Source organism: Mytilus californianus, unplaced genomic scaffold (assembly GCF_021869535.1).
Source record: "Mytilus californianus isolate M0D057914Y unplaced genomic scaffold, xbMytCali1.0.p SCAF_8, whole genome shotgun sequence".
NCBI classification, from domain to species: domain Eukaryota; kingdom Metazoa; phylum Mollusca; class Bivalvia; order Mytilida; family Mytilidae; genus Mytilus; species Mytilus californianus.
In genome coordinates, this window is record NW_026262734.1 from 108268984 (window position 1) to 108281775 (window position 12792).

A 12792-nucleotide genomic window follows, 5' to 3' on the forward strand; every position below is an offset into this window, starting at 1 on the left:
CCCTTAAAGAGACAGCAACATAGGAGTCAAACCGAAATAGACAAAATGAGTAAAGCGTTCGAGGTTTTGAGAAATTCTTAAAGCGACAGCAAACCAGGGCGCAAACCGAAATAGACAAAATCAGTAAAGTATTCGATGGCTTTGGGATACCCTTAAAGAGACAGCAACCCAGGAGTCAAACCGAAATAGACAAAATCAGTAAAGCGTTCGAAGGCTTTGAGAAACCCTTCAAGAGACAGCAACCCAGGACGTAAACCGAAATAGTCAAAATCAGTAAAGCGTTCGAAGGCTTTGGGAAACCCTTAAAGAGACAGCAACCTAGGAGTCAAACCGAAATAGACAAAATGAGTAAAGCGTTCGAGGTTTTGAGAAACCCCTAAAGAGACAGCAAACCAGGGCGCAAACCGAAATAGACAAAATGAGTAAAGCGTTCGAAGGATTTGAGAAACCCTTAAAGAGACAGCAAACCAGGACGTAAACCGAAATAGACAAAATCAGTAAAGCGCTCGAGGGCTATTAGAAATCCTTAAAGAGACAGCAACCCAGGACTTAAACCGAAATAGACAAAATCAGTAAAGCGTTCGAAGGCTTTGGGAAACCCGTAAAGAGACAGCAACCTAGGAGATAAACCGAAATAGACAAAATCAGTTAAGCGTTCGAAGACTTTGGGAAACCCTTAAAGAGACAGCAACCTAGGAGATAAACCGAAATAGACAAAATCAGTAAAGCGTTCGAAGGCTTTGGGAAACCCTTAAAGAGACAGCAACCTAGAAGTCAAACCGAAACAGACAAAATGAGTAAAGCGTTCGAGGTTTTGAGAAATTCTTAAAGCGACAGCAAACCAGGGCGCAAACCGAAATAGACAAAATCAGTAAAGTGTTCGACGGCTTTGGGATACCCTTAAAGAGACAGCAACCCAGGAGTCAAACCGAAATAGACAAAATCAGTAAAGCGTTCGAAGGCTTTGAGAAACCCTTCAAGAGACAGCAACCCAGGACGTAAACCGAAATAGTCAAAATTAGTAAAGCGTTCGAAGGCTTTGGGAAACCCTTAAAGAGACAGCAACCTAGGAGTCAAACCGAAATAGACAAAATGAGTAAAGCGTTCGAGGTTTTGAGAAATTCTTAAAGCGACAGCAAACCAGGGCGCAAACCGAAATAGACAAAATCAGTAAAGTGTTCGATGGCTTTGGGATACCCTTAAAGAGACAGCAACCCAGGAGTCAAACCGAAATAGACAAAATCAGTAAAGCGTTCGAAGGCTTTGAGAAACCCTTCAAGAGACAGCAACCCAGGACGTAAACCGAAATAGTCAAAATCAGTAAAGCGTTCGAAGGCTTTGGGAAACCCTTAAAGAGACAGCAACCTAGGAGTCAAACCGAAATAGACAAAATGAGTAAAGCGTTCGAGGTTTTGAGAAACCCCTAAAGAGACAGCAAACCAGGGCGCAAACCGAAATAGACAAAATGAGTAAAGCGTTCGAAGGATTTGAGAAACCCTTAAAGAGACAGCAAACCAGGACGTAAACCGAAATAGACAAAATCAGTAAAGCGCTCGAGGGCTATTAGAAATCCTTAAAGAGACAGCAACCCAGGACTTAAACCGAAATAGACAAAATCAGTAAAGCGTTCGAAGGCTTTGGGAAACCCGTAAAGAGACAGCAACCCAGGACTTTAACCGAAATAGACAAAATCAGTAAAGCGTTCGAAGGCTTTGGGAAACCCTTTAGGAGACAGCAACCCAGGAGTCAAACCGAAATAGACAAAATCAGTAAAACGTTCGAAGGCTTTGAGAAACCCTTCAAGAAACAGCAAACCAGGACATTAACCGAAATAGACAAAATCAGTAAAGCGCTCGAGGGCTTTGAGAAATCCTTAAAGAGACAACAAGCCAGGACGTAAACCGAAATAGTCAAAATCAGTTAAGCGCTTGAGGGCTTTGAGAAATCCTTAAAGAGACAGCAACCCAGGAGTCAAACCGAAATAGACAAAATCAGTAAAGCGTTCGAGGAGTTTGAGAAACCCTTAAGGAGACAGTAACCCAGATGTCAAACCGAAAGAGACAAAATCAGTAAAGCGTTCGAGGAGTTTGAATTTTTCTAGAAGAGACAGCAACCCAATGACACAAAAATCCAGATTACTGTGTTTTGTGTTTATGGGTTGCTGTCTCGTAGATGCACCCTAGCTTCATTTCCGTATTCTTTAACGGTTATGCCGTATTTTTCTTCACTTTCTTGTTCATTATTCTCTGTTCTGTATGTTTCGGCAACCCAAACTCTCATAACCGATGTATAAGGGATATTGCCAGATGTTGAGATAACTCGAATTATTTAATCCCTCTCCTTAATCTATTCTCAATGTATAGTGCTCGAAGGAGCAACGGAATATAGCTCATTGAATTATTCAGGTTAAGTTATTCTCTGTCAATCGGATCAGATCATTCACTTAGTTCCGTTATATTTGTTTATCGCTATAGTGTACAAATCTTACGAAGCGAATTGACAGATCTGATTTTTTTTCAAATTACTTCTTTAAGGAAGATTGATTCATTGTTGGTTGCTTAACGTCCCATGACAAATATTTCATGTATATCTAGGATGAAAAAATGCAAAAGTAATTTTTGCGTAGGGTTTAGTTCATGATTTGCAGGGTTTTAGAATTAACAGTAACATTTTCGCCGTTTGTATATTGACAATGTATTCAATAAACTTCGTAGTAAAATGACTACCGGGGAATAATGCGAAACTTATTCACACGCAAAAAATTTCTAGAGATTGACATCTTTTATTTTAAAAGAGATGCAAGGCCTCACTGTGACTTTGAGATGAAGAAAAGCAATAAAAGCGCTGTTCCTTTGCTTTTTGTGCGTTTTTGCTGTTCTGATTTTGTGTCATGGATGAATATCCCATATCCTTTGTTTTTCTATTATTAAGTAAAACCATTGTATCCTTAGACAAGAAGACCATAATTAAACCAATACTTTTCCTATTCCCTTCTTCCTCACTTACACTTACACGACTTATATAGTAGATCAATACAATAGATCGATTAACATTTTACACCTCAATAAATGACAACACGATCAAACACTTTAGAAACGTTTTATCTCATTATTTAATTACTCTGGACGATAAATGGCTTTACAAGATTTGTTCTGTTAATAGCAATCTCCTAACTGCTCGTTAATTCTGAATCAAAAGCCCTTGATGGTGTTCCTAAAAGTCAATGAATTTAATGACATTTCAGATGAATTAAACGTTTCATAAATATCATTAACTGAAATGGGTTTGTTTCATGTAAATAGATTTAGGACGTCGATCTAAATGTCTGAAAAATGCCGGATAGAGGAACGCGGAAGACCTAAGAAGGATGACTGTTAAAAACTTCGACGAAAAGATCGATTTAATAGGTGAAAGCTAATTAAAGAATGATGCACTAACCCTGTGCATTCTGATGTTGTATTTTAATACTTTCAAATCCCATAGTGATTGGATACACATGTATCCCCTGGGACATAGGTTACACATGTGTCTACTGCAACATAGGGTATACATCATAAATACGACATGTATATCTACTGCAACATAGGATATAGATATAAGAAGATGTGGTATGAGTGCCAATGAGACAACTCTCCATCCAAGTCACAATTTATAAAAGTAAACCATTATAGGTCAAAGTACGGTCTTCAACACGGAGCCTTGGCTCACACCGCACAGCAAGCTATAAAGGGCCCCAAAAATTACTAGTGTAAAACCATTTAAACGGGAAAACCAACGGTCTAATCTATATAAAAAACGAGAAACGAGAAATACTTATGAACCACATCATATACATGTATCTACTGGAACATAGGGCACACATGTATTTACTGGAACATAGGGCACACATGTATTTACTGGAACATAGGACACAGATGTATTTACTGGAACACATGGCACACATGTTTTTATTGGAACATATGGTATACATGTATCAACTGGTACATAGGGTATACACGGATTGACTGGAACGTATGGTAGACATGTATCTACTGGAACATTTGGCACACGTGTGTATCTACTGTAACATAGTGTATACATGTATCTACTGTAACATAGTGTATACATGTATCGACTGGCACATAAGGTTAACATGTATCGACTGAAACGTATGGTATACATATATATTTACTGGTACTGGAACATATAGGGTGTTATATATGTATTACATATATCTTCTAGAACACAAGTACTGGGATATATATGATATATACGCATCTTTTTAACGTGGGAATGAAAAACCTAAATATGACTTCGGGTATTTCATTTTTAATTTGATCTTTTTGTTTTGTTTCTAAATAGGTTTTACAAAATAAAACAAAAAATGAATAAAATAAGATATGTTGTGTATACGTCCAAAAAGAGAGGAACATGAGAAACAGAAAATATCTAAAATTGTCTAATTGTTAGCACATGATCTCCAACACTAGACAATATGTCAGTGGAACAACAAATAGTAATACAAAGAAGGATGTCCGATACCAAAAACCAGTCCACTCAACCTTTCTGGCGCACCTGGGTACCCCCCTTTTTTGTGGGGTTCGTGTTGCATAGTCTTAAGTTTCCTATGTATTGTTTTGTGGATTAGTTCGTCTTTTCGTCGTTAATGTCAATGTCAGATTTTCTTCGACTCTTGAGTTTAAAAAGTCCGTTTTTTACCTTCTGCCTACTTTTCTTTTTCGCAATACTAGCACACTAGTGGTATACAACAAACAACATTCGTCACGTCTGAAGGTTTCTTGCTGTCTTGAGAATTTTGTGTTGATGGTAGGTCTTTAACATATGTTCACAACTTTCTTAGCATTGCAGCAGGTGTGCGTTAGACAGGATTGTACCAAATGCTATGCTGCTTATGGGGATATGATATATCTTTACAGCATAACACAATAAAACTCGGCGCGACCGTAAGCGTGACTTTTAGTATAGACACTTTTCTATTGTTGGAGCTCTATATGTTTTGTGTCGTTGGTGTACTGTATATTGACAATATAATATATATTACCAAATATATGAACATAAGGAAATGTTTGGTATACGTTAACGAGACAGCAACACAAAAGAAACAAGGAAACGGTTTGCTCCGACCATACATGGTTGAAACCTGAATACTATACGAGCACATGCATACTTTATGAACGCATAAACATTATAGGAACACTATACCTGTTGCTTCGTAAGCTTGCTCTTCTGATAGTAAATCCTTGAGACATTACAGGTTCCTTTTAAAACAATTTCACATTGGTTTATGTTAAATTTTATAAATCTGGAGTCTAAATCTAATGTTAATGTCCGTATAATTTCAATTGAAACACTGCACAAATCTAATTGTTTGTATAGAAGTAAGTGGTTGTCGTAAATTTTGAGTTTAAATTAGAAACCCAACCAAATATGTGGTAATTTAAAAAGTAGGTTAAGATTTAGTATTCCTTGGAGTCATTCTATTGTTACCATAAAATAAACTTTGTGACATTAATATTTTTATGAATTTAGATCTTTATTGAAAATTTAAAACATCACTAATTTCATTCGATAGTTATTTTAAAGTGAAAGATAAATATTGACCATTTAGACTTAATTTTAATTTTCAAAAGCCTTAAGACGAACAATTCCACGGAAATAATTAAACACTCAAGCTTTCCGCATTCTCTCGATATGTCACCATGGAATAATCATAAATAGATAAACAAATAAACAGAGTAATAATTATTAATACATAAAAAAGGTAAAATATTGAGCAATATATTTTTTTTTAGAAGGAATCAGCCCGTGATTTAAAAGGAAAGATTAGTTTTCAAACGCCTACGCTATCAACAGTTGTCTCATAGCATGAATGATATTTGCTTCGTCCTTATTTCTCTACCCCTCACCATGGCTCCAAAGAAATTGTACACAAACTTTCAATAACAAATGATTTACCATATACACATCTTATTTGTGCTCAGCCTTGATTATTTGATATCCAATCTAAATTTTTGGTATCACATATCTGTAGCGAAGTGGGAGTTAACATGCTTAAGTTTGGGGTTTCATTTCTATGTACAAATGTACATGTATATATATAATTCACTACATTTACATGGTTACTGTATTGTTAAGATTTTGATCTCATGAATCTATAGATAAAGCTATCACCATTTAAGTGACCAATATTGATCTTAGATATAAATAGAATCACCGTGTTGCCGTCAATTCCACGATTGACGGTCGGAGTCATTGGCAACAAAAAGGCGCAATCGCATTCCGCAATTTCATCACATTTCAAAAGCTTCTTGTCGCCAGTTAAACGACGACTGTAGTTCTTCAACTACTGTAATGCTATTCCTTAATTATTGTAGGAGTCAGTTGATCTTTTTTCCCCATGGAAATATCATATTGCGATATTCAGGTTTGAACTTGCGTACTTGTGTTTCAACAGAAATGGCTATGCTTTATTTAGGATTGAGTGTTACGCCAGAAATTCGTGACCTGCGCACATCATAAACCGATTGTTTACGTATATAAATCTACATTGCAGCCTTTTTTGTGTCTACTCATAAGAAACAATCATCAATAAGCAAAAATGAAGGATTAAAGAGCAAAGACGAATAAATCACTCCCAAATAACCCGACTATAAGAATAGGACTATTTGTGATGTCCAGGAAATGTATGCGAATACTTTATTTACTAAAGGACTATATCACAGTTAGTCTGCATCATAAATATGTTTACAATTACGGCATACGCAAAACTATGTCATTGATAAAACAAACTTACAATTACGGCATGCGCAAAACTATGTCATTGATAAAACAAACTTACAATTACGGCATGCGCAAAACTATGTCATTGATAAAACAAACTTACAATTACGGCATGCGCAAAACTATGTCATTGATAAAACAAACTTACAATTAATAAAACAAACTTACGTTGGGAGGAGTAGAGACCTGCTGGAAGACGGCACACTGTTTTCCTGATTTTTCTTCCTTTTGTTGTTTAGTCCTTTATAAGTATCGAATTTCATCTCCAGTTTTCTATTTTAGTTTCCTTATTGTTGAATAATAAAATGAACTCTTATTCAGAAACTGAACAAAACAACTTATGATTCCATGTAAAAAGTTTTGAGTATATTTGTTGTTATCAATAACAGTTATGATCTCCCATTTTATGTCGTTAACTATCCATTTTATTTGGAAAAATACATCAGATTTCTTTTATAGAATAATCCCAGGGTTAACTACAATCAATAAATAATATGTTATAAATGATGATATTTCATACAAAACATTATAATTTAAAACTATAAATATTTTAAAAATGGTCTACAGATCAGGAAACGCATAAAATTGTAAACCGAAACGAATGGTTCTATATATCCTCTTTCAACTCAATTTCTAGTCATTTCCTTTACGCATTTTATTACAGGAATAAGTGTTAAATTTTAAAATGTTAAATAACTACTAAATTAAGTGATTTTGCTAACCTTTGTAAAAATATCTAAATCCGTGTTTTAGTAAGTTATTAAAATCGTACATATAATTTCCACTGTTGCAAGAAATCGGACATCAAAAAGAAATATTCTATTGTACAGAAATTATGTACGTTTCCAATAAAAACATACCAAATCGATCTCTTGAAGAAGATCTCAAATTTCTCAATCATGACTGGAAACGTTACATTTTTTAAAGTCGAAATAATGATAATTGAACGGATATAAACAATCTTGTTAAATGGTGTTAAAATTATAGTGGGGTTCAAAACACACATTCAGTTAAGGAATGTTGTTTACAGTGAGTTAATTATTTCTATCCATAATTCCTCCGTTTTTCATTGCAAAAACAGAGTTAAAATGTTTGCCCTATTTTTAAAAAATCGATACTTAACATCTCCTTTATAGAGGCATATATATATATATATATAAGCACGTAGCCGTCATTCAGGACTAGAATTTTCAACATGTCGAATGCAGGCGGTACATGGAAAGGACCATGTTTACTATGGGTACTTAACTGTCTGACTGATATAATGATGCAAAATCTGAAAGAAAGAGTCCACCTCTCTCACTTTATATATACAATTAATTGATTGTTGCTTGCTTAACGTCCGTTGGCCAATATTTCATGCATATTCAGAACGATAACAAACACTATGGCTTTACTTATTGTTGAAGGCCGTACGGTGAATTATAGTTGTTAATTTCTGTGTCATTTTGGTCTCTTGTGAAGAGTTGTCTCATTTGCAATCATACCTCATCTTCTTTTTTTATATATACTAACTATGATAAGACATCTTCTTTTTTTATATATACTAACTATGATAAGAAGTTTTGTAAGATAGGCCGACAGGGATGATGAAAGTATATGGCTTCATCTAAACTTTGAGACTACCACTTGATGATATGGATAAGCTTAATTCAGTGTATTTTGCCTTGCAACATGCCACTGACGACCCTTTTGATTGTTGTTGCTAGGGTTCTTTGGTGGGCAGGTGCACTGTGTATCGGATTTAACGCCTTTATTTATATTCATCAGCTCCTCAAAGGATATGAAGGTTGTCTGGTGTAAGGTAAAATTTCAAATTATGTCCAATATGTCCTTAATGGCAGTTAACATTTCCAGACCATCCTTAGGGTCCACACAATTTTAGAACCAAGAGCTATTGCATAAGTAATTCTCGTACTGAATACTAGTGTTTTAAACTGCACTTCGATACTTACACCACATTTGTCAAGAGAGCGCCCAATTGATTCTATGCTGCTTATGGGGATATGATATATCTTTACAGCATAACACAATAAAACTCGGCGCGACCGTAAGCGTGACTTTTAGTATAGACACTTTTCTATTGTTGGAGCTCTATATGTTTTGTGTCGTTGGTGTACTGTATATTGACAATATAATATATATTACCAAATATATGAACATAAGGAAATGTTTGGTATACGTTAACGAGACAGCAACACAAAAGAAACAAGGAAACGGTTTGCTCCGACCATACATGGTTGAAACCTGAATACTATACGAGCACATGCATACTTTATGAACGCATAAACATTATAGGAACACTATACCTGTTGCTTCGTAAGCTTGCTCTTCTGATAGTAAATCCTTGAGACATTACAGGTTCCTTTTAAAACAATTTCACATTGGTTTATGTTAAATTTTATAAATCTGGAGTCTAAATCTAATGTTAATGTCCGTATAATTTCAATTGAAACACTGCACAAATCTAATTGTTTGTATAGAAGTAAGTGGTTGTCGTAAATTTTGAGTTTAAATTAGAAACCCAACCAAATATGTGGTAATTTAAAAAGTAGGTTAAGATTTAGTATTCCTTGGAGTCATTCTATTGTTACCATAAAATAAACTTTGTGACATTAATATTTTTATGAATTTAGATCTTATATTATAGTTGTTAATTTCTGTGTCATTTTGGTCTCTTGTGAAGAGTTGTCTCATTTGCAATCATACCTCATCTTCTTTTTTTATATATACTAACTATGATAAGACATCTTCTTTTTTTATATATACTAACTATGATAAGAAGTTTTGTAAGATAGGCCGACAGGGATGATGAAAGTATATGGCTTCATCTAAACTTTGAGACTACCACTTGATGATATGGATAAGCTTAATTCAGTGTATTTTGCCTTGCAACATGCCACTGACGACCCTTTTGATTGTTGTTGCTAGGGTTCTTTGGTGGGCAGGTGCACTGTGTATCGGATTTAACGCCTTTATTTATATTCATCAGCTCCTCAAAGGATATGAAGGTTGTCTGGTGTAAGGTAAAATTTCAAATTATGTCCAATATGTCCTTAATGGCAGTTAACATTTCCAGACCATCCTTAGGGTCCACACAATTTTAGAACCAAGAGCTATTGCATAAGTAATTCTCGTACTGAATACTAGTGTTTTAAACTGCACTTCGATACTTACACCACATTTGTCAAGAGAGCGCCCAATTGATTCTAAGGAGGGATATGGCAAATTGGGTCGGCTTAGAAATGTTTTTAAATTTATGAATAAAAATATATTTACCATTTATTGCTAATTTATTATTCATATGTTTTACTTTAAAAGCTAAAAGATTTATTTCCGAAATTGCCAACCCTCTCGAAATCATACTGTCTTCCCCTCGTCCGTTTTTCCTCGTTTTTTTAATGAACTCTCTATTCCGTATCTGATCTTCTTCCATTAAACTTCCGCAGATTGTATGGCTCCTTCATTATAGTTACTGCTCATTATCAACTGGTCATGTTTTTATAACTTGTTTCCTTTCATTAACAAGTGTTCATACTATCGAAGGAAAATAAAACAGTAGAAATTTTTACAAGCCAAGATTCCATTTATGTTCCAAGTCAATACTCTGTTATTAAATATACATATTTAGTCCTAATATATATCGACCATATCTGTTTGTCTGGGTATGCTTGTAATACCTGAGTCAGTCTGGGTGTGCTTGTCACCCCGAAGTCAGCCTGGGTGTGCTTGTAACACCTGAGTCATTTTGGGCGTGCTTGTAACACCTGAGTCAGTCCGGGTGTGCTTGTAACACCTGAGTCACAGTCTGGGTGTGCTTGTAACACCGGAGTCAGCCTGGGTGTAATTGTAACACCGGAGTCAGTCTGGGTGTGATTGTAACACCTGAGTCTGCCTGGGTGTGCTTGTAACGCCGGAGTCAGCCTGGGTGTTCTTTTAACACCGAGTCAGCCTGGATGTGCTTGTTACACCAGAGTCAGCCTAGGAGTTCTTGTAACACCTGAGTCAGCCTGGGTGTGCTTGTCACACCTGAGTCAGTCTGGGTGTGCTTGTCACACCTGAGTCAGTCTGGGTGTGCTTGTCACACCTGAGTCAGCCTGGGTGTGCTTGTAACACCTGAGTCAGTCTGGGTGTGCTTATCACACCTGAGTCAGCCTGGGTGTGCTTGTAACACCCGAGTCAAATATGTCTTTACATTTTGAGTGTATGAATTAATAGAAGTTTAGGCTGTCATCTGAACACCGGATCGACGCCAAATCAATTGCTGATATAAATTATTTACTGATATATGCCAATAGTTATTAATCTTCAGTCAATAAAATCAAATTGCTGGACATCGTCCATGTTTAATAGACAAACACCAAAATAATTTTTCATTACACCAATGAACATGATGAAGGATACTATTTGCCATGTACTTTTCAGAAAGACAATGTGATCAATGGAAGGCTTTAACCACCCCCCTTTTCTAAAAATTTATCTGCATTTACTAATGCATTTAACTAACGATGAAAACCATTAAGACCCTCAGCAAGGTGATATTTAAAAAACATAAATAACTAATCTTAATTATTGCAAAATTGGCAAGAATGTATTTAAAGCGAATATTGATATAATTGAGTCAATGTCACAATTTTAAAAGGTTTTTTTAGGTTGAAAATGACATATTACAAATAAATCAGACAATTTGTAATATTCTTGTCATAGCTTTGACAGGTGAAAGATTAACAATATTTCGATATATTATTCAACCTTTTCATGAATTTAAAATAGGACTATGGTAACCAACGTTTAGGCGAAATCTCTAAAAGATAAAACGCCAGTATTTAGTAATACATTACAAAAGCACTCTCTTTAAATTTAAGTCACAAATGTCCCATTCGCTACCATTTGATACAATATTCCATGACATGGATTTCCTGTCATAATATCCTGAATAGAAAGTTTCTGCTTTCAAGACATATTTTCGAAGGGTCGAATTGCACAGTCGGTTATATTTTAATTGTTAGAAAATTAACATATATCAAATATATATTTTTCTCTCTCAAATTAAACAATATTTTAAGGTTTGACAAGAGGCATCTAGAAGATTTCCCTATGGTATGAACGTTATCATTGACTATCTCTTACAAAATTGGAACAATAGAGTTAGTATTGTTGTCACTTGTGATGGAACAGGAACTATTAACCCTTCCTTAGTCTTATGACATCATATTTTGGTAGGATTCGTGTTACTATATAGTCTTCACTTTTTTGGTATTTCAATTGTGTTAGGGATGAGTGGAACTATGGTACATAGTAATAGAAATATCATGTTTGTCAGGTACATAGTAATGGAAATATCATGTTTGTCAGGTACATAGTAATAGAAATATCATGTTTGTCAGGTACATAGTAATAGAAATATCATGTTTGTCAGGTACATAGTAATAGAAATATCATGTTTGTCAGGTACATAGTAATAGAAATATCATGTTTGTCAGGTACGGAGAGTGAGATAAGAGAACTATGGTACATAGTAATAGAAATATCATGTTTGTCAGGTACATAGTAATAGAAATATCATGTTTGTCAGGTACATAGTAATAGAAATATCATGTTTATCAGGTACATAGTAATAGAAATATCATGTTTGTCAGGTACGGAGAGTGAGATAAGAGAACTATGGTACATAGTAATAGAAATATCATGTTTGTCAGGTACATAGTAATAGAAATATCATGTTTGTCAGGTTCGGAGAGTGAGATAAGAGAACTATGGTACATAGTAATAGAAATATCATGTTTGTCAGGTACATAGTAATAGAAATATCATGTTTGTCAGGTACGGAGAGTGAGATAAGAGAACTATGGTACATAGTAATAGAAATATCATGTTTGTCAGGTACGGAGAATGAGATAAGAGAACTATGGTACATAGTAATAGAAATATCATGTTTGTCAGGTACGGAGAATGAGATAAGAGAACTATGGTACATAGTAATAGAAATATCATGTTTGTCAGGTACGGAGA

The 12792-nt window shown here is 35.0% G+C and overlaps 1 protein-coding gene across 1 annotated transcript in view; it reads right to left on the reverse strand.

The window, feature by feature from the left end:
- LOC127711506 (kinesin-like protein KIF12) overlaps positions 1-7230 on the reverse strand; it is a 70527-nt gene extending 63297 nt beyond the window's left edge. Inside the window, exon 1 of the mRNA XM_052217585.1 lies at positions 6949-7230. Coding sequence (XP_052073545.1) covers positions 6949-7043 — 95 coding nt within the window. The 5' untranslated portion in view covers positions 7044-7230. The remainder of the gene's footprint in view (positions 1-6948) is intronic.
- Between the last annotated feature and the right edge of the window lie 5562 nt (positions 7231-12792).